General features: G+C 40.1%; 1 protein-coding gene across 1 annotated transcript in view; it reads right to left on the reverse strand.

Annotated features, from left to right (window-relative positions):
• Positions 1-2,384: 2,384 nt before the first annotated feature.
• The window catches only part of AGBL2 (AGBL carboxypeptidase 2), a 111,273-nt gene continuing 90,627 nt past the window's right edge, over positions 2,385-23,030 (reverse strand). The window contains 6 exon segments of the mRNA XM_073217722.1: positions 2,385-3,432; positions 4,963-5,052; positions 17,585-17,692; positions 18,200-18,325; positions 19,346-19,412; positions 22,635-22,765. Coding sequence (XP_073073823.1) covers positions 3,262-3,432; positions 4,963-5,052; positions 17,585-17,692; positions 18,200-18,325; positions 19,346-19,412; positions 22,635-22,765 — 693 coding nt within the window. The 3' untranslated portion in view covers positions 2,385-3,261.

The following is a 23,030-nucleotide window of genomic DNA, read 5'->3' on the forward strand; positions in this document are numbered from 1 at the left end:
GAAGTGGTACATATACACAATGGAATACTACTCAGCCATAAGAAGTGGAAAAATCCAACCATTTGCAGCAACATGGATGGAGCTGGAGAGTATTATGCTCAGTGAAATAAGCCAAGCGGAGAAAGAGAAATACCAAATAATCTCACTCATCTGAGGAGTATAGGAACAAAGGAAAAACTGAAGGAACAAAACAGCAGCGGAATTACAGAACCCAAAAATGGACTAACAGGTACCAAAGGGAAAGGAACTGGGGAGGATGGGTGGGCAGGGAGGGATAAGGGGGGGAGAAGAAGAAAGGGGGTATTAAGATTAGCATGCATGGGGGAGAGGGAGAAAGGGGAGGGTGGGCTGCACAACACAGAGAGGACAAGTAGTGACTGTACAACATTTTGCCAAGCTGATGGACAGTAATCGTAATGTGGTTGTTAGGGGGGACCTGATATAGGGGAGAGCATAGTAAACGTATTCTTCATGTAGGTATAGATTAAAAATTAAAAAAAAAAAGAAAGAAAGAAAGAAAGAAAAGGGGGATTACTCCTTGATAGGATAAAACTATTGGTAAATCAAAGATCAACGCATGCTTTAAATATCCTTAATGTTGATCACTTAAAGGGTGTCAGATGATCAGCTATGGAGGTACTCTTTTCTGATAATATTCCTTTCTCTTAATAAAAAAAAAAAAAAAGCAGTTACTGTGTGCTGACCTCCAGTGAGATCTGCACAGTGGTATAGAGGGCATGTCAAAGTGTGGGCAAAGGGTCTGTTTGTTTCTATGCAGAAGATCAAGGCCTAGCTTGGATACCCAGAAAATGAACTAAGATACGATATGAGGAGGAGCTTCCGGCATCAGCACTCTCTGGAGGACTTGTGCCAGGGGATGATCATCAAAAAGCCTCCACAGGGATCCGGACGATGCTGCGGTTGTGGCTGCATCCAGCCCACCGTCTCCTGGACTTGCCATAGGAATGAGGAGGGAGATGTCTAGGCTGGCATGTGCATACAGTGAGACAACGAATTTGACCGGATCTGTACTGTTGGAACTCAACCAGGAGTTGGGAGGGGTGCAAGGTGTAGCACTCCAAAATCTTATGACTATAGACTATCTACGGTTAAAAGAACATATGGGATGTGAACAGATCCCAGAAATGGGCTGCTTTAATTTGTCTGATTTCTCTCAGACGGTTCAAGTACAGTTGGACAATATCCATCATATCATAGACAAATTTTCACAAATGCCTAGGGTGCCTAAATGGTTTTCTTGGCTTCCCTGGAGATGGATGGTAATTATAGATTTGCTTTGTTTATGTCACTGTATTCCTATTATGTTAATATGTGTGTGCAAATTAGTTAGTAGTTTAAAACCCATACATACTTAAGGTACTCTACAAGAAGATATGTCAAAGAAATAATCAATCCTCCCATGTTTCCTTCCATATGCTACATCTGTAGCTTTTCTTCTTTCTTCCTAATTACAACCCTTAAATAGAATTCGTGCCTCATATCGAATTTACTGAGTATCATAATTCCTCCAGGTGGTAAAGATACCTCGAGACAAGTGCTGGGCATAGAAGCCACAGGGCATAAATCTGCAAAGAAGTAAAAAGCTAACCTTTTCAAACAATATGGCTTCTCTCTCACTTACCAACTTTACATTTCCCTATATGGCCCCGGAAGATGACTGGTTAGCCAGAGATGGGTAAGATTCCTCAAGGGAGGAACAACCTAAGACAGGCACAGTCGCAGGGGGGCCATCAGGTGAGAATTTGGGGATCAACAGAGGTGAGGCTCAGAACCTCACCCCCCCTGCTTTGAGAGAAATCTTCTGCATCTGTGGATGTTTTGCTGCCCTTGTCTAGCCTGGATTAATACTTAGTCAATAGGCACACACCTGATCATCTGATCATCTACATTTGCCCTCTTACAGCACTAAACTATGTTTTCTACCTTTATCTTGCATCTACCTACCACTTCAGCATTTTATTAAAAATAAAAATAATAATAATAATAAAGGGAAAAATGTGGGATCAACATATAAATCAAGTACAAAAATCAAACGAATATTCATATTTGACCTGATTGTTTATAGGTCATAATGCGTGATCAAAACCGAAAGTTTCTGTGATGAATGCCCTTGTACTGTTCACCATGTAAGAATTTATTCACTATGTAAGAATTCATTCACCATGTAAGAACTTGTTCGTTATGCTTCAGAAGATTGGAGACTGACGAGAATTAGACTTGAGATTGATTAATGATTGTACATTGAGCATTGACCCCCCTATACTGAATTTTATTGTTGTTAACAACCATTTGATCAATAAATATGAGAGATGCCTTCTCAAAAAAAAAAAAAAAAGACACAGACACTGGGGTTGTAATAAGATTTGTGTTGCAATGTGGCTATAATCACCAGTCACCCAGGGAGTGGTGGGTGATAGGATTTAAAGGTGATAATGGAAAAATAGTAGGAAGTTTTCAATCCAATATGATAGGAAGATGGTAAAGTCAAAATAGGGAAGCTTGGAGTCAATCGGAGTGCCTCTTCTTTAATGTGACTCTAGCACACTGACATGATAGGCTGTTGCTGTCAGATGGTGCTTGGTGCTCAAAAGGGGATATAAAATATAAAACATCTGTTCACCGAAGATTATGCAGTTAACCAATCAAAGGAAACATTTGGTTACAGAGAAAGAATTTTAATCAATGGGTCAAAAAACTTCCATAACTGTGTTGAACATAATATATGCAATATTAAATTCCAGTTAATACATGAATTGTTTTTCTATGTGGCAACATGTCACACTGAGCAAACCTGATATATCATAGTCTGACTGGTCATTCCTTGTTAGAAAGCTTTGATGCAAGACTTTTTAAACAAATCATACTCCCAGAATACACTTAAAATAGAGCTTGATCTTTTAAAATTGATTTGCACATAATTTTATAGAGAATATCTATTGGTTAAAATAAGGTATATCTGTGCTGTAGTTTCCTGAGCACACACTTAATTTCTGATACAGGAAGTTTTTCCTATACATCAAAATGAAATTTAATTTTATGAAAAAATAATTTAGCTCCTGAGGTATGCATCATGAAGGCATGCACATATGTAAGCACATAGTGAAAGGACAGTGCACAATGATGCACAACACAGTATACCACAAATGAACATAGTTCCCAATCATACAACTCTCCCCTTTACAAAATGTGTCTAACCCAAAACACTCCAAGGAAGTACCTGTGTGGCATGGCCCAGGCACCCTATGGGTATGTGTATATGTGCAAGGATGGGTAAGCCATTATGGTGGTGCAGCCACTCTTTGTGGCAGGATATTTGTTCCTGGGCCAGTTTGGCTTCATATCTGGAGCCAGCTCTTGGCTGGGGTTTGTGCTTCTCTTTGGAGAGTGTGATATAAATCTTGGCTTCTCTTTCTGTGCAAACAAGACAAAAGTTGAATTGCTTTATGTTGCAATTTCTAAAGTTATAGTAGAGTTGGGGTTGGTTTTACAAGATTATTGAGAATGTTCTGCAAATACTAAAGTAGCTAATTTGTTACAGAGCAGAGGTGAATCAAGCATTTGCCTTAGTTGTCTCAGGTGGCCAAAGAAAGGCCCATGGGCAATATTTTAATTGCCCTGAGAAGTTAAGTTCAGAGACAGCATTTTATAAACTGCCTAGAAACATTACATAAAGGAAGCAACAAACTTTATCTATCAAGAAAAGAGACTCTCCCATTTTTTAAAACTGCTCTTGCTACATGCCATGGAAGTTAAATGCTTACATCTCTGTAAGAGGAATATTACATTAGAAATTTTGATAAAATGAAGTCAAGGTAAAGGTTTGGATGGCATTCATCCTCTACATTCAATCTAACTGAATCTCTGGTTACATGTTACAGTCTAATCAGCACATTTCATCTGTGGGATATGGTTTTAGCTATCCATAGACTTCTTGTAATGAATGATGAATGAGGAAAGAGGATGATCATCACTTATCAGTTGGGACTGAAATCCTCTTTGATCTGACTTTACTTATACCTATCTTTTCCTTGCTCTTCAGCTGCTATCACACCATGATGGTTGGACTTTCCTTTCATCCCTCTTAGAGGATCATCTCCTTAAGGTAAGGAACATATCTTACTGTCCTCCAAGGGCCCTGCATATAGTAAGTTCTCCATAAGATACTAATGGGTAAATGAGAGCAGCAACTTGAGAATTCCCAACCAACAGATGAGGGCAGACAGCAAGGACTTCATCTTGGGAGAACTGTCCATTCTATATCTAGTGTACCACATTGATCCAGTGGTTCTCAATATTTATGCCACCTGGACATGTAAGCAGCCCCTCCCACAGACACACTAGTGCTATATGAAATGACAGCTTACTGTTTCTTCACCTCTTATTCTTTCCACTCAGTAAAGAATATGCAAGTACAAATGAATCAGAAGACAGATGTTACTGCAGGGATAAATATGAATTTATTGTAACTTATTCTTTTAAAAAATATTTTTTTCACAAACCTCAATATTGAATCATCGCTGGTAACACTGGACATGAGGCACACCTCACACCTGATGCAGCACCCTCGTTTGTTGTTAACATCTCCTAGGGCTGAGAACTGCTGCATTATTCACTACCACTGTTTTACCTGAAATGTTGCAATGGAGTCACAAAATAAGATCAGCATAACAAATGCTGAAATAACACTAAATTCTTCATGGCAAGGTTTTAGCTCCGGGTGGGGTTCCTCTAGTCCTGTGGTACCTTGTGGGCTGTGCCCCATGGTGGTCAGGCGGTTTGTTGCCTGAGGGTGCAAACTACCTTAGATGTGCACCTGAGCAGAACAAATCTGAGCAGGTGAAACTGCAGATGGTGGATCACCACCCCTCCAAATGACACAGTACATTTGAAAACCAAATAAAATAATTGGTGGAATCTATGTATATCTATTAAATGAAATACCTGTATTCTCTCTTTATTCTTCATCAGAATCAAGGTGGTCAATTTTGTTGGGTGCAGGGGGGTGCCTTTGTTTCTTCCAGTTAATTGTAACTGAAATGATAAATGAACATATTCTCATTAAATTTTTCACTTGAACAAGTATGAATATATAGAATATACATTATTTGAGTGATTTTTATTCATGCATATTAATTGATTTTGATACTCAACAAGAAAAGAAAGGCAGGACACAAACATAAAATAATTAGAAGAAAAGGAGGAAACTAATATTTATTGAGGGCCTATCATATGCAGCCACTTTACACAGCTTCACAGTAATCAAACCTTATGATGCAGGTATTACCCCAGAATTTTAGATGTAGAAACTGAGTCCCATGGTGGCTAAGTAACTCACAGAAAATCATAGTGGAGCTGGAATTTGAACTTTAGACCAATTTGAAAGCTTCTTACCTTGTCACTATTACACTAGATACCAATGACCCTCAATACCAAATAGAGACAGCTATACTCTGTGGGGGTTCCTCAGTGTAACACAGTGAGACCTCATTTTATCATAGTTAACTATAGGGCAGCAATCCACATGAAGGTAGCCCATTTTCTACCCCACCCACGAAGAATTAGCTACTACTGCACCAAAATCGATTTTCATATATAAAATAATAGAGGATTCTATCAAAATGCCAACAGCATTCTTCAATAAACTAGAAAAAATAGTTCTAAAATTCATATGGAGCCACAGAAGACCCCAAATAGCTAAAGCAATCCTGAGAAGGAAGAATAAACCTGGGAGGATTATGCTCCCCAACTTCAAGCTCTACTACAAAGTCACAGTAATCAAGACAATTTGGTATTGGTACAAGATCTGACCTGTAAATCAATAGAAGAGAATAGATAGCCCAGATATAAACCCAAGCATATGTGGTCAATTAGTATACGATAAAGGAGCCATGGATATACAATGGGGAAAAGACAGGCTCTTCAACAACTGGTGTTGGCAAAACTGGACAGCTACATGTAAGAGAATGAAACTGGATTACTGTCTAATTCCATACACAAAAATAAACTCGAAATGGATCAAAAACCTGAACGTAAGTCATGAAACCATAAAACTCTTAGAAGAAAACATAGTCAAAAATCTCTTGAATATAAATATGAGCAACTTTTTCCTGAACACATCTTCTCAGGCAAGGGAATCAAAAGCAAAAATAAACAAATGAGACTACAGCAAGCTAAAAAGCTTCTGTACAGCAAAGGACACCATTAGAACAAAAAGGCATCCTACAGTATGGGAGAATATATTTGTAAAAGACATACCCAACAAGGGGTTAACATCCAAAATATATAAAGAACTCACATGCCTCAACACCCAAAAGGTAAATAACCCAATTAAAAAATAGTTGGAGGATATGAACAGACACTTCTCCAAAGATATGAAGAGATACTTCTTCAAAGAAGAAATTCATATGGCTGATAGGCACATGAAAAGTTCCACCACATTGCTAATCATAAAGGAATTGCAAATTAAAACCACAGTGAAATATCACCTCTCACCACTTAGGATGGCCGACATCCAAAAGACAAGGAACAACAAATACTGGCAAGGACGTGGAGAAAGAGGAACTCTCATACACAGTTGGTGGGAGTGTAAATTATTTCAACCATTGTGGAAAAGCAATATGGAGGTTCCTCAAAAAACTAAAAATAGAAATTCCATTTGACCTAGGAATTCCACTCCTAGGAATTTACCTGAAGAAAACAAGATACCAGATTCAAAAAGACACATGCACCCCTATGCTTATCACAGCACTGTTTACAATAGCCAAGATGTGGAAGCAATCTAAGTGTCCATCAGCAGATGGATGGATGAAGATGTGATACACATACACAATGGAATATTATGCAGCCATAAGAAGAAAACAAATCCTACTATTTGCAACAACATGGATGGAGCTAGAGGGTATTATGCTCAGTGAAATAAGCCAGACAGAGAAAGAGCTTACCTGGACTCTCTGACAAATGATTTCCCTCACTTGTGGATTATAACAACAAAGCAAAACTGAAGGAACAAAACAGCAGCAGACTCACAGACTCCAAAAAAGGGACTAACATTTATCAAAGGGAGCAGTGGGGAAGGGCAGGTGGGGAGGGAGGGAGAAAGGGATGGAGGAGCATTATTATTGGCACACATGGTGTGTGTAGGGGGGCACAGGAAGGCAGTATAGCACAGAGAAGATAAGTATGACTCTGCGGAATCTTATGACACTGATGGACAGTGACTGCAGTGGGTATGCAGGGGACTTGATAATATGGGTGAATGTAGTAACCACCATTTGCTCATGTGAAAACTTCGTAAGATTGTACATCAATGATACCTTAAAAAAAAAAGAATGGAGGATTTTATAACCACAAAGTACTAAAAGTTGGTTGGGTGCCTGTCCTCTGTGTTCCTTCTGCATCCTATTCTGTGATGTAATTTCCTGCTTACTTGTTAAAATTTTAGAAGACTCTAAGTCCCCTAAGACAGGGATAGTGTTTTGTTCAGTGATGCACTCCCAGAATCCAGTAGAGGGTCTGGCATGTAGTAGCTATGCAACACAATTTATTGAATGCATGGATGGATAGAGAGTAAAATAGTCTGTTCTTATGTTCTGGGTATAAAATCACAAATCACCAATATTTGTTGTCAGACTTCAGTAGTGTCCAACCCAAAGCAGTGTCAGTGTTCCTACCAATTATTTTATCTATCTATCTATCTATCTATCTATCTATCTATCTATCTATTTATCTATCTATCTATCTATCTATCTATTTTGATATCATTAATGTACAATTACTTGAACAACATTATGGTTACTAGACTTCCCCTATTATCAAGCGTCCCTACCAATTTTAATGTCCACTGCTCTCAGTGGCACTGACAGGTAAGGGTGACAGAGGGCTATTGTGTTCTTTACCCTGTGAGAGAGACATGCTAATTGGAAAAAATCAGAGAATATGTGTGACAAAGAGTCAAGGATGGAACAGAATAGAGAGTCCAGAAATAAACTCATGCATGTATGGGCAATTAATGTTTTACAAAGGAGCCAAGAACATAAGATCTTCTCTTCAATAAATGGTGCTGGAAAACCTAGATACCTGCATGCAAAAGAATGAAACTGTATTCCTTTCTTATACCATAAACAAAAGTCAGCTCAAAATGGACTAAAAACTTAAATTTAAGACCAGATGCCATAAAACTCATAGAAAAAACACAGGGGTAAGCTCTTTAACATCAGTCTTGGCAATACTTTTTTGGATTTGACACTAACAGCAAAGACAACAAACAGAGCTACATTAAACTAAAAAGCTACTGCACTGCAAAGGAAACCATCAACAAAATGTAAAAGCAACCTATGGAATGGGAGAAAATATTAGCAAAGATTATGTTATTCAGTCTTGAAAAAGAAGGAAACCTGACATTTTTGACAACATGGATGAATCTGTAGGGCATTATGCTTAAGTGAAATAAGCCATACAGAGAAAAACAGTCAAACTCAAAGAAACAGAGAGTAGAAAGGTGGTTGCCAGGGGCTGGGGAAAGTAAGGAGAGGTTGGCAAAAGGGTACAACCTCTCAGCTGTAAGATGAATAAGGTACGAGGATCTAATGTAAAACATGGTGACTGTAGTTAATAACACTGTGTTATATAATTGAAATTTACTAAGAGAGTAGCACTTAAGGGTTCTCATTAAAAAAATGGGTAAAGGGGCGGAGCCAAGATGGCGGCGTGAGTAGAGCAGTGGAAATCTCCTCCCAAAAACACATAGAGCTATGAAAATATAACAAAGAAAAATCTTCCTAAAATAGAGACCACAGGACACAGGACAACATCCAGACCACATCCACACCTGCAAGAACCCAGCGCGTTGTGAAGGGGGTAAGATACAAGCCCCAGCCCGGCGGGACCCGAGCGCCCCTCCCCCCGGCTCCCGGTGGGTGGAGAGAAACCGGAGCGGTTTTTTTTTTTTTTTTTTTTTTGGCGAGCGCTTTTTGGAAGCCTTAGAGGGACGGGCCCCCGTTGCTGGGGAGGCAGGGTGGCGGGACCGGTGAGGAGGTGCCTGGGAACGGCGCCGGAGGACAAAGAATATCCCGCATTTCTCCCTGCGAGACCTGGGGGCGGGTGCCTGAGACCGGTGCCTGAGGACGGAGGAGGTCGCGCGTTTTTCCCCTTTTTTTTTTCTCTCTTTTTGGCGAGCGCTTTTTGGAAGCCTTGAAGGGACGGGGACCCCAGTGCTAGGGAGGCACGGTGGCGGGACTGGTGAGCGGGTGGCTGGGACCGGCGCCTGAGGACAAAGAATATCCCCCGTTTTTCCCTGCGGGACCGGTGGGCGGGTGCCTGAGACCGGCACTTGAGGGCAGAGGAAATCACGCGTTTTTCCCCCTTTTTTTTCTCTTTTCTGCGAGTGCTTTTTGGAAGCCTAAAAGGGACAGGGACCCCGGTGCTAGGGAGGCAGGGCGGCGGGACTGGTGAGCGGGTGCCTGGGACCGGCACCTGAGGACAAAGAATATCCCGCATTTTTCCCTGTGGGACCGGTGGGTGGGTGCCTGAGACCAGCACCTGAGGACGGAAGAAATCGCGCGTTTTTCCCCTTTTTTTTCTCTCTTTTTGCCGAGTGCTTTTTGGAAGCCTTGAAGGGACAGGGACCCCGGTGCTAGGGAGGCAGGGCGGCGGGACTGGTGAGCGGGTGCGTGGGACCAGTGCCTGAGGACAAAGAATATTGAGCGTTCCTTCCCTGCGGGACCGGTGGGTGGGTGCTTTTTGGAAGCCTTGAAAGGACAGGGACCCTGGTGCTAGGGAGACAGGGCAGCAGGACCAGTGAGCGGGTGCCTGGGACCGGCACCTGAGGACAAAAAAAAAAAAAAAAAAAAAATCGCTTGTTTTTTCCTTTTTTTTTTCTCTTTGTTTCTGTTCCCTCTCTCATTGTTGCTGCTGTTGTTTTGGTTTGGAGAGTGCTTTTTGGAAATCTTAAAGGGGCAGGACAGGTCACTTAGACCAGAAGCAGGGAATCTGGGGATCTCTGGGCACTCTAACCCCCTGGGCAGCAGGGAGCACAGAGGCCCCTTACGGAGATAAATAGTCTCCTGGCTGCTCCCCCTCCAACGGGGCTCCACCATTTTGGAGGAACAGCCCCAGCCAGGCCAAGCCCACAGCAACAGCGGAGATAAACCCCAAAGCAACTGGGCAGGAAGCAGAAGCCCTGTCTGCGCACAGCTGCCCAGCACAAGCCACTAGAGGTCGCTATTCTCCCAGGAAAAGGCTACAAAACAACAAGAAGGGAAGCTCTTCCAGCGGTCACTTGTACCAGCTCTGCAAACTATCTCTATCACCATGAAAAGGCAAAACTACAGGCAGACAGAGATCACAGAGACAACACCTGAGAAGGAGACAGACCTGACTAGTCTTCCTGAAAAAGAATTCAAAATAAAAATCATGAACATGCTGACAGAGATGCAGAAAAAAATGCAAGAGCAATGGGATGAGATGCAGAGAAAAATGCAAGAGCAGTGGGATGAAGTCCGGAAGGAGATCACAGATGTCAGGAAAGAGATCACAGAAGTGAAACAATCCCTGGAAGGATTTATAAGCAGAATGGATAAGATGCAAGAGGCCATTGAAGGAATAGAAGCCAGAGAACAGGAACGTATAGAAGCTGACATAGAGAGAGATAAAAGGATCTCCAGGAATGAAACAACACTAAGAGAAATATGTGACCAATACAAAAGGAAAAACATTCGTATTATAGGGATACCAGAAGAGGAAGAAAGAGGAAAAGGGATAGAAAGTGTCTTTGAAGAAATAATTGCTGAAAACTTCCCCAAACTGGGGGAGGAAATAATCGAACAGACCATGGAATTATACAGAACCCCCAACAGAAAGGATCCAAGGAGGACAACACCAAGACACATAATAATTAAAATGGCAAGGATCAAGGACAAGGAAAGAGTTTTAAAGGCAGCTAGAGAGAAAAAGGTCACCTATAAAGGAAAACCAATCAGGCTAACATCAGACTTCTCAACAGAAACCCTACAGGCCAGAAGAGAATGGCATGATATACTTAATGCAATGAAACAGAAGGGCCTTGAACCAAGGATACTGTATCCAGCACGACTATCATTTAAATATGATGGTGGGATCAAACAATTCCCAGACAAGCAAAAGCTGAGGGAATTTGCTTCCCACAAACCACCTCTACAGGGCATCCTACAGGGACTGCTCTAGATGGGAACACCCCTAAAAAGAGCACAGAACAAAACACACAACATATGAAGAATGGAGGAGGAGGAATAAGAAGGGAGAGAAGAAAAGACTCTCCAGACAGTGTATATAACAGCTCAATAAGCGAGCTAAGTTAGGCAGTAAGATACTAAAGAAGCTAACCTTGAACCTTTGGTAACCACGAATCTAAAGCCTGCAATGGCAATAAGTACATATCTTTCAATAGTCACCCTAAATGTAAATGGACTTAATGCACCAATCAAAAGACATAGAGTAATAGAATGGATAAAAAAGCAAGACCCATCTATATGCTGCTTACAAGAAACTCACCTTAAACCCAAAGATAAGCATAGACTAAAAGTCAAGGGATGGAAAAACATATTTCAGGCAAACAACAGTGAGAAGAAAGCAGGGGTTGCAGTACTAATATCAGACAAAATAGACTTCAAAACAAAGAAAGTAACAAGAGATAAAGAAGGCTACTACATAATGATAAAGGGCTTAGTCCAACAAGAGGATATAACCATTCTAAATATATATGCACCCAATACAGGAGCACCAGCATATGTGAAGCAAATACTAACAGAACTAAAGAGGGAAATAGACTGCAATGCATTCATTGTAGGAGACTTCAACACACCACTCACCCCAAAGGATAGATCCACCGGGCAGAAAATAAGTAAAGACACACAGGCACTGAACAACACACTAGAACAGATGGACCTAATAGACATCTATAGAACTTTACATCCAAAAGCAACAGGATATACATTCTTCTCAAGTGCACATGGAACATTCTCCAGAATAGACCACATACTAGCTCACAAAAAGAGCCTCAGTAAATTCCACAATATTGAAATTCTACCAACCAATTTTTCAGACCACAAAGGTATGAAAGTAGAAATAAATTCTACAAAGAAAACAAAAAGGCTCACAAACACATGGAGGCTTAACAACATGCTACTAAATAATCGATGGATCAATGAACAAATCAAAATAGAGATCAAGGAATATATAGAAACAAATGACAACAACAACACTAAGCCCCAACTTCTGTGGGATGCAGCGAAAGCAGTCTTAAGAGGAAAGTATATAGCAATCCAGGCACACTTGAAGAAGGAAGAACAATCCCAAATGAATAGTCTAACATCACAACTATTAAAACTGGAAAAAGAAGAACAAATGAGGCCTAAAGTCAGCAGAAGGAGGGACATAATAAAGATCAGAGAAGAAATAAACAAAATTGAGAAGAATAAAACAATAGCAAAAATCAACGAAACCAAGAGCTGGTTCTTTGAGAAAATAAACAAAATAGATAAGCCTCTAGCCCAACTTATTAAGAGAAAAAGAGAGTCAACACAAATCAACATAATCAGAAATGAGAATGGAAAAATCACGACAGACTCCACAGAAATACAAAGAATTATTAAAGACTACTATGAAAACCTATATGCCAACAAGCTGGAAAACCTAGAAGAAATGGACAACTTCCTAGAAAAATACAACCTCCCAAGACTGACCAAGGAAGAAACACAAAAGTTAAACAAACCAATTACAAGCAAAGAAATTGAAACAGTAATCAAAAAACTACCCAAGAACAAAACCCCGGGGCCGGACGGATTTACCTCGGAATTTTATCAGACACACAGAGAAGACATAATACCCATTCTCCTTAAAGTGTTCCACAAAATAGAAGAAGAGGGAATACTCCCAAACTCATTCTATGAAGCCAACATCACCCTAATACCAAAACCAGGAAAAGACCCCACCAAAAAAGAAAATTACAGACCAATATCCCTGATGAATGTAGATGCAAAAATACTCAATAAAATATTAGCAAACAGAATTCAACAGTATATCAAAAGGATCATACACCATGACCAAGTGGGGTTCATCCCAGGGATGCAAGGATGGTACAACATTCGAAAATCCATCAACATCATCCACCACATCAACAAAAAGAAAGACAAAAACCACATGATCATCTCCATAGATGCTGAAAAAGCATTTGACAAAATTCAACATCCATTCATGATAAAAACTCTCAGCAAAATGGGAATAGAGGGCAAGTACCTCAACATAATAAAGGCCATATATGATAAACCCACAGCCAGCATTATACTGAACAGCGAGAAGCTGAAAGCATTTCCACTGAGATCGGGAACCAGACAGGGATGCCCACTCTCCCCACTATTATTTAACATAGTACTGGAGGTCCTAGCCACGGCAATCAGACAAAACAAAGAAATACAAGGAATCCAGATTGGTAAAGAAGAAGTTAAACTGTCACTATTTGCAGATGATATGATACTGTACATAAAAAACCCTAAAGACTCCACTCCAAAACTACTAGAACTGATATCGGAATACAGCAAAGTTGCAGGATACAAAATCAACACACAGAAATCTGTAGCTTTCCTATACACTAACAACGAATCAATAGAAAGAGAAATCAGGAAAACAATTCCATTCACCATTGCATCAAAAAGAATAAAATACCTAGGAATAAACCTAACCAAGGAAGTGAAAGACTTATACTCTGAAAACTACAAGTCACTCTTAAGAGAAATTAAAGGGGACACTAATAAATGGAAACTCATCCCATGCTCATGGCTAGGAAGAATTAATATCGTCAAAATGGCCATCCTGTCGAAAGCAATATACAGATTTGATGCAATCCCTCTCAAATTACCAGCAACATTCTTCAATGAATTGGAACAAATAATTCAAAAATTCATATGGAAACACCAAAGACCCCGAATAGCCAAAGCAATCCTAAAAAAGAAGAATAAAGTAGGGGGGATCTCACTCCCCAACTTCAAGCTCTACTACAAAGCCATAGTAATCAAGACAATTTGGTACTGGCACAAGAACAGAGCCACAGACCAGTGGAACAGATTAGAGACCCCAGAAATTAACCCAAACATATATGGTCAATTAATATTTGATAAAGGAGCCATGGACATACAATGGCAAAATGACAGTCTCTTCAACAGATGGTGCTGGCAAAACTGGACAGCTACATGTAGGAGAATGAAACTGGACCATTGTCTAACCCCATATACAAAGGTAAACTCAAAATGGATCAAAGACCTGAATGTAAGTCACGAAACCATTAAACTCTTGGAAAAAAGCATAGGCAAAAACCTCTTAGATATAAACATGAGTGATCTCTTCTTGAACATATCTCCCCGGGCAAGGAAAACAACAGCAAAAATGAGCAAGTGGGACTACATTAAGCTGAAAAGCTTCTGTACAGCGAAAGACACCATCAATAGAACAAAAAGGAACCCTACAGTATGGGAGAATATATTTGAAAATGACAGATCTGATAAAGGCTTGACGTCCAGAATATATAAAGAGCTCACACGCCTCAACAAACAAAAAACAAATAACCCAATTAAAAAATGGGCAGAGGAACTGAACAGACAGTTCTCTAAAAAAGAAATACAGATGGCCAAGAGACACATGAAAAGATGCTCCACATCGCTAATTATCAGAGAAATGCAAATTAAAACTACAATGAGGTATCACCTCACACCAGTAAGGATAGCTGCCATCCAAAAGACAAACAACAACAAATGTTGGCGAGGCTGTGGAGAAAGGGGAACCCTCCTACACTGCTGGTGGGAATGTAAATTAGTTCAACCATTGTGGAAAGCAGTATGGAGGTGCATCAAAATGCTCAAAACAGACCTACCATTTGACCCAGGAATTCCACTCCTAGGAATTTACCCTAAGAACGCAGCAATCAAGTTTGAGAAAGACAGATGCACTCCTATGTTTATCGCAGCACTATTTACAATAGCCAAGAATTGGAAGCAACCTAAATGTCCATCTGTAGATGAATGGATAAAGAAGATGTGGTACATATACACAATGGAATACTACTCAGCCATAAGAAGTGGAAAAATCCAACCATTTGCAGCAACATGGATGGAGCTGGAGAGTATTATGCTCAGTGAAATAAGCCAAGCGGAGAAAGAGAAATACCAAATGATTTCACTCATCTGAGGAGTATAGGAACAAAGGAAAAACTGAAGGAACAAAACAGCAGCAGAATTACAGAACCCAAAAATGGACTAACAGGTACCAAAGGGAAAGGAACTGGGGAGGATGGGTGGGCAGGGAGGGATAAGGGGGGGGAAGAAGAAGGGGGGTATTAAGATTAGCATGCATGGGGGGGAGGGAGAAAGGGGAGGGTGGGCTGCACAACACAGAGAGGACAAGTAGTGACTCTACCACATTTTGCTAAGCTAATGGACAGTAACCGTAATGTGGTTGTTAGGGGGGACCTGATATAGGGGAGAGCATAGTAAACATAGTATTCTTCAGGTAAGTGTAGATTAAAAATTTAAAAAAAAAAAGAAAGAAAGAAAGAAAAGGGGGATTACTCCTTAACAGGATAAAACTATTGGTAAATCAAAGATCAACGCATGCTTTAAATATCCTTAATGTTGATCACTTAAAGAGTGTCAGATGATCAGCTATGGAGGTACTCTTTTCTGATAATATTCCTTTCTCTTAATTAAAAAAAAAAAAGAAAGCAGTTACTGTGTGCTGACCTCCAATGAGTTCTGCACAGTGGTATAGAGGGCATGTCAAAGTGTGGGCAAAGGGTCTGTTTGTTTCTACGCAGAAGATCAAGGCCTAGCTTGGATACCCAGAAAATGAACTAAGATACGATATGAGGAGGAGCTTCCGGCATCAGCACTCTCTGGAGGACTCGTGCCAGGGGATGATCATCAAAAAGCCTCCACAGGGATCCGGACGATGCTGCGGTTGTGGCTGCATCCAGCCCACCGTCTCCTGGACTTGCCATAAGAAGGAGGAGGGAGATGTCTAGGCTGGCATGTGCATACAGTGAGACAACGAATTTGACTGGATCTGTACTGTTGGAACTCAACCAGGAGTTGGGAGGGGTGCAAGTTGTAGCACCCCAAAATCTCATGACTATAGACTATCTATGGTTAAAAGAACATATGGGATGTGAACAGATCCCAGAAATGGGCTGCTTTAATTTGTCTGATGGTTCAAGTACAGTTGGACAATATCCATCATATCATAGATAAATTTTCACAAATGCCTAGGGTGCCTAAATGGTTTTCTTGGCTTCACTGGAGATGGCTGGTAATTATAGATTTGCTTTGTTTATGTCACCGTATTCCTATTATGTTAATATGTGTGTGCAAATTAGTTAGTAGTTTAAAACCTATACATACTTAAGGTACTCTACAAGAAGATATGTCAAAGAAATAATCAATCCTCCCAAGTTTCCTTCATATGCTACATCTATAGCTTTTCTTCTTCCTTCCTAATTACAAACCTTAAATAGAATTCGTGCCTCATATCGAATTTACCGAGTATCATAATTCCTCCAGGTGGTAAAGATACCTCGAGACAAGTGCTGGGCATAGAAGCCACAGGGCATAAATCTGCAAAGAAGTAAAAAGCTAACCTTTGCAAACAATATGGCTTCTCTCTCACTTACCAACTTTACATTTCCCTGTATGGCCCCGGAAGATGACTGGTTAGCCAGAGACGGGTAAGATTCCTCAAGGGAGGAACAACCTAAGACAGGCACAGTCGCAGGGGGGCCATCAGGTGAGAATTTGGGGATCAACAGAGGTGAGGCTCAGAACCTCACCCCCCCTGCTTTGAGAGAAATCTTCTGCATCTGTGGATGTTTTGCTGCCCTTGTCTAGCCTGGATTAATACTTAGTCAATAGGCACACACCTGATCATCTGATCATCTACATTTGCCCTCTTACAGCACTAAACTATGTTTTCTACCTTTATCTTGCATCTACCTACCACTTCAGCATTTTATTAAAAATAAAAATAATAATAATAATAGGAGAAATGTGGGATCAACATATAAATCAAGTACAAAAATCAAATGAATATTCATATTTGACCTGATGGTTTATAGGTCATATTGCATGATCAAAACCGAAAGTTTCTGTGATGACTGCCCTTGTACTGTTCACCATGTAAGAATTTATTCACTCTGTAAGAATTCGTTCACCATGTAAGAACTTGTTCGTTATGCTTCAGAAGATTGGAGACTGACGAGAATTAGGCTTGAGATGGATTAATGATTGTACATTGAGCATTGACCCCCCTATACTGAATTTTATTGTTGTTAACAACCATTTGATCAATAAATATGAGAGATGCCCTCTCAAAAAAAAAAAAAAAATGGGTAAATATGTGAGGTGATGGATGTGTTAGTTAATTTAATGGTGGGAATTCTGTCATAATATATGTATGTATCAAATCATCACACTGCACTTTAAATATATTACAAAAAAGTTTTAATGAATTTTCTGAGTGAGAAAAAAAAAGAGTCAAGAAAAAATTCTACCTCATTCAATGTTGGTTTTTCATTTTTCATTGTTGAAGAACTGATAATCTCTGAATTTTTTAAAAGGGTAGGCTGTTTCTACAGAGTAGAAGCAAACCCTACCTTTTCCTAAAACTGAATGTAAAGAGAATATTTTTCAGTTGATCAACTGCAATTAATTAATCTACTCATAACTGATCCAACCCAACAGTAAAACTCCCACCTGTGTGAAAAGCATTTTCATCTTCAGAAAGGGGGTATGGTATGGCTATGGCATGTAGGAGAAAGATTGGTAAGGAGCTATATAGGTGTCCTTAGCCTAGACCAGGCCTGATCCCTTAGTCTGGACCAGCTCTAGTCACCACTTTTCTAGTACCACCTCTTTTCCCTGGAAAACTTGGTAAAACCCATACTTGCTATGCCAGAGTGTAGTAGAGTATCGGTGGGCCAAGGCTGAAAGTTGCTCAGAGATGTTCAGAGGACTCATGAAAGAACTCCAAACTCGAAATAGAAAGCTTCTCCCTCCTATTCCCCATTCCTTTTTTTGGTTTAGAGAAAACCTTAAGCCCTTGTCCTGCTCCTTCTATGGAATTCTCTTTAACCAGATAGTAGAAGCAAGCAACAACGCTTTCTTACTGGGGCATCTTCTGTTAACTTTAACTCCTGCATCAAATTATTTTTCTGATACTGTTCATTTCGCTGTTTTCTGGTCTGAAGTGGCTTCCCTTTTTTCTTCTTATACATCATCTTCTTTTGACTCAACTATTCCAGAAAATACAGAAAAACTAATTGTTGAGGATTCAGAGGAACAACCCACCCACATGTAACATTCGTTTCACACAGCACTCAAGACAATGGCTAACACAGTATGGAAGCCCTTGTAATGGTCAATTACTGCAGTTTGGAGAACAAAAAGTTCAGTTACCTCCTTATTATAGGCCACTCGCTATTTAACTCCCCAAATCCTACTACTATAGGTAAACTGCTAAAGGGGCACCTATACCAATAATTAAATGTCTGTGATTTATAATATGAAACCAGATTACTTGTGGTAATAATGTCGGATAGAGATAATACTGATTATTAGATGTGTGGTTAAAAGATTCAGTTTGGCTGTTATCACAGGTACATTAATTATTAAGCAAATGAAGCTCAGGACTAATTTTTTCAGGTACCTATGGTGTGGTGAAGCTTATACTGAAGTTGCTGTAAATTCAATGAAAGTAGTTGTAGGGTCCTGTCTAATTTGGCTGGTTCCTCCTGATACAGCCTTAATCTCACCCAATGATGGAGATATTTCTTAATGCAACTAGGAAATCATATGCATAATGAACCACAACAAATATTTTGTTGTTTCTAAGGCTCTTTTATCATTTTTGTAAGAAAAAGTCTGTGAACAGATGGGACAAAAAATATTATTTAACATATATAAGTATAAAAAACTAAGACTACACAAATAAAGAAATACTTAGAAAAAAAAAGGATGGGTCATTTGTAACAACCTCTACCTCTTAATATGGTTTTCACTTTTAGTTAAACTTATCCCCCACTTTCAGTTAACTTTGGGATAAATACGGAATCCTTACATTTCTTTCTCTAGATTTTTTATTAAGTTATAATGGACAAAATGAAAGACTCCAAGGCAGGGTAACCAGTTAGGATGCTACTGCTATATTTTCTCTAGACCTTAGGATAGCTGGAAAATTCCACCAAATTATGCAATAGTGTCCTGCTTTTCTTAAGGTTGCTACTTCCTGGCTGCAGGAGTTTATACAATCTCACCTCATCTACTGTGTTCAGTAGGTGAACAGGGAGACCATCTGAGAAGGAGCTGTCAGAGCCACTGGTGCTGTTCTCAAAGGAAAGAAGAAAGGGAAATACCTGTTATTAATGTCTAGGAGTTTAATACTTGTTAGACCAGCCACATGGGATTAGGATATCCAGTCTGCTATTTGCCTGCACTGTCTGTTTCAGTTACTAAGAATCTTGACAAGCATATTTATTCATTCATTATAAACACCCACTGCATGCCAGGCAGTGCATCAGGCACAGGAAACAGAAATGAACATGGCCGAGCCCGACCCCTAGGAATTCACAATCCATGTGGCAAAATAAAGACTGGCCAGATTGGCAAAGCTGCCATTTGTGATGATTTTGAGAGGCTATGGGATTCTTAGCGTGCAGCCCTAGAGAATACCAGGGGACTTTGATTTTTTTGAAAGCAGGGGCTTTGTTTCATTCATTCCTGTTTGGCTAGTAACAGCTCAGAAAGCAAGAATCCTACTATGTACTCTTTAAAAATGTGTTGAATATATACATAAATATATTTAATAACAAAGAATCTATATGTTAGAGACTAGGAGTATTATTTATTTATTTATTTTTGAGAGGGCATCTCTCATATTTATTGATCAAATGGTTGTTAACAACAATAAAATTCAGTATAGGGGGGTCAACGCTCAATGTACAATCATTAATCCATGTCAAGCCTAATTCTCGTCAGTCTAGGAGTATTATTTTTTTATCAGTCAATTCCCCCTTCAAAAGTTTTGGATGCACACTGATCTAAAGTCTTCCCTACAAACTGTCTCCTCCCCCTTTCTTCAAGGGCAAAGATGAATGAGGACTCAGATAATCAATCCTTTCTTCCTTCATCATGTCTTTTGTTTAAGTGTCACATTATATTTTTCCCTTTCCTGGAGTGTGGTTGGCTACATCTGAGAGCTACGATCTATGACACAAAAAAGTCTTAGACACAAAACTCAAATCTCCTGGGAAAACACAGCATTTCAAACCATTCTTATACTCAGGCCTTTCATACTCCCCCTCCCTCCTTGCAGTGCATACTCCCCCTCCCTCCTTGCAGTGCACAATGAGGAGCTCCACAGCAAGACAGCAGGCAGACAGTCTTCTCTTCTTTGATCTAATCCCCAATTTGCTAGATGGAGTCCCATGGAAGCTTGTGATAGCCAGCTTCCTGTGAGGCAAAGACTGGCAAATTGGCTTCAAAACTTCTTAACTAAATGTATCAGAGTATCCCTGCTGGGGCTGTTAAAATGCAGTCTGGCCATTTCTGAGTTGATTCCCCCTGGGCTCTGTAAGTTTGCATTGAGATGCAGGGGGTATTTCACTTTTGAGGCTGAAAGTGAAGAGGGGTTGCTGCAATGGTCCTTGACAGGCAAAGGATTCTGGAAGAGTGGAAGAGGTGACATATGAATGGGGCATATGTTATTGTTTGGCTTTAGGTTCCTAAGAAGACATTTGGGAGACTCAGCCAGCAGAACTACTCTAGGGCCCAGATGTCCATGTGCCACATAGAGTGTGTAGGAGAGCCATCCTCTTCCTACTGGTCACCACAAACTACTCTACAGCCTCTGGCAGAAGAAACCTTCTGAGTGAGGGCAGCTGGGGCAGGTTTGAGGCACCCTGGCTGTAGTAGGGGTTCTTACATACTTGTGAGATGCCCACCTCCCTGGGGGTCTCCTAAAACAGGCTGAGATCCTACATACTAAATTAACTCAAAGAATATTTATTGAGCCCTCCCTATATGCCAGTTACTGTTCTAGGTGCAGGAGATAGAGAGATAAACAAACCAAAGACCTCTGACCTTGTGGAACCCATATCCTAGTAGGGGGAGATAGATAATAAAAATATCAATGACAGTATAGAATGACAGAAAGTGATAAAATGCTATGAAAAAAGTAGACTACCTAAGGGGGATAGGGAATAACAGAAGGGCGATGGCTGGGAAATAAGTTACAGTCTTAGGGTAATGAAGGTAGGTCACATTGAAAAAGTTGGCATTTAAGTAAAGACTTGAAGGTGAAGGAATTAGACAGGTGGATCTCTGTGGGGAGAGCATTACAGGCAGCTAGGATTGCCAGTGTGAAGGCCATGAAGAATAAGTCTGGCAAGTCTGAGGAAGAATAAGGACAGTGTAGCTGTAGCAGTAAACAAGAGGGTGATGGCAGAGGTCACAGAGGTATCAGGTCACTAGATCCTATAGCCTTGTAGGCCACTATATGGTCCATGACTTTCTATGTGAGTGAGTTAGGGGAACCACTGAGGTATTTTAACAGAGGAAATACATGATCTGATCTACATTTTGAAAAGAACCATTCTCCTAGTTTTCTTTTGGCCTTGCTGGTCCCTTCTTAGCCTCATCTGTTGGCTCTTCCTTACCTCCTTGACCTCCTACAGCTGTGGTACCTGGCTCAGACTGGAGCCTCCTCTTCACTCTGTTTGCACTTACCCCCTTGGAATCTCATCCAGTCTTAAGGTTTGAACCATCTATTCAGTAATGACTCTCTCTGAGAGTATAGACTTCTCCAGTAAACTGCAAACTAACATATCCAACCACCTATTCAATATCTCCATTTAGATGTCTAATAAACCCCCTCAAACTGAACATGCCCAACACTAGACTCCTGAACTTCATCAGCACCCAACCTTCTCCATCACCTTGATATTCCCCATCTCAGTTAAGGCTACTCCATCCAACCAATTATGGAGTCATTCTCTTTTCCTCTCATACCCAAATCCAATCCAAAAGCAAATCCTAATGTTTAAAATTTCAAAAAATATCTGGAATTCAACCAATTCACACCCCTCCAACCTGTCTGGTCTAAACCACCATCACCTTTCAACTGTATTATTACAAGAGCCTCCTAATGAGTGTCCCTGCTTAGACCTTTCCTCTTCACAATCTGTTTTCCACATAGCAGCCAGAGCATTCCTGCTGAAACTAAAACCTAAGTGACATCATGACACTTCTCTACTTAAAACCTTCCAAAGGCTCTCCATGTCCCTTGGAGTAAAAGACAAAGGCTTTACAACTGCCTACAAGGCACTATACAAACTGCCTGCCCATCTCCCGAACCCTTTCTAATGTCTGCCTACAAAAGACACTGTCAAAGAACAGGCACTCAATTCACAGTTATTGAAGGAATGAAGTGTATTTAAGTATGACATGATTTACTCAATATTTTGCACCTCAGGTTCAAAAACAACAAAACAAATGAAAACTAAAAGTAAAAAAAAGAACTTCTCTCATTTTTCTTTGAAATGGTACCTGGATCCAATGTCAGACAAAGAGATGTCACTCCAACTTCCTTCTAAATCCATATCTTGACCAAGTTCATTGAATTTCTTATGTATTTTCTGTTGTAAGAGCTCTTTAACCTCTGCTAGACACTGCATGAACTGTGGAAATGAAAAAAGAACCTTTCTTTTGATTATTCATTTATTCGTCAAATATTTAATAGGTATATGGCTAGAAGGTACTTTATTTTTTGTTGGGCACATAAAGATGAATAAGCTGTAACCTGTTACTAAGGACATTTTAACAAATACATGAGCTATAGGAACAGACAGAAGTGTTTTTAGGGCTGAACATCAATGAACACTGCTTTAACCACTTTTCCCTGGATATAGCAAATAATAAACTTAAACAATGCAAAGGTCTGAT

This window comes from Manis javanica, chromosome 11 (genome assembly GCF_040802235.1).
Source record: "Manis javanica isolate MJ-LG chromosome 11, MJ_LKY, whole genome shotgun sequence".
In the NCBI taxonomy this organism is placed as follows: domain Eukaryota; kingdom Metazoa; phylum Chordata; class Mammalia; order Pholidota; family Manidae; genus Manis; species Manis javanica.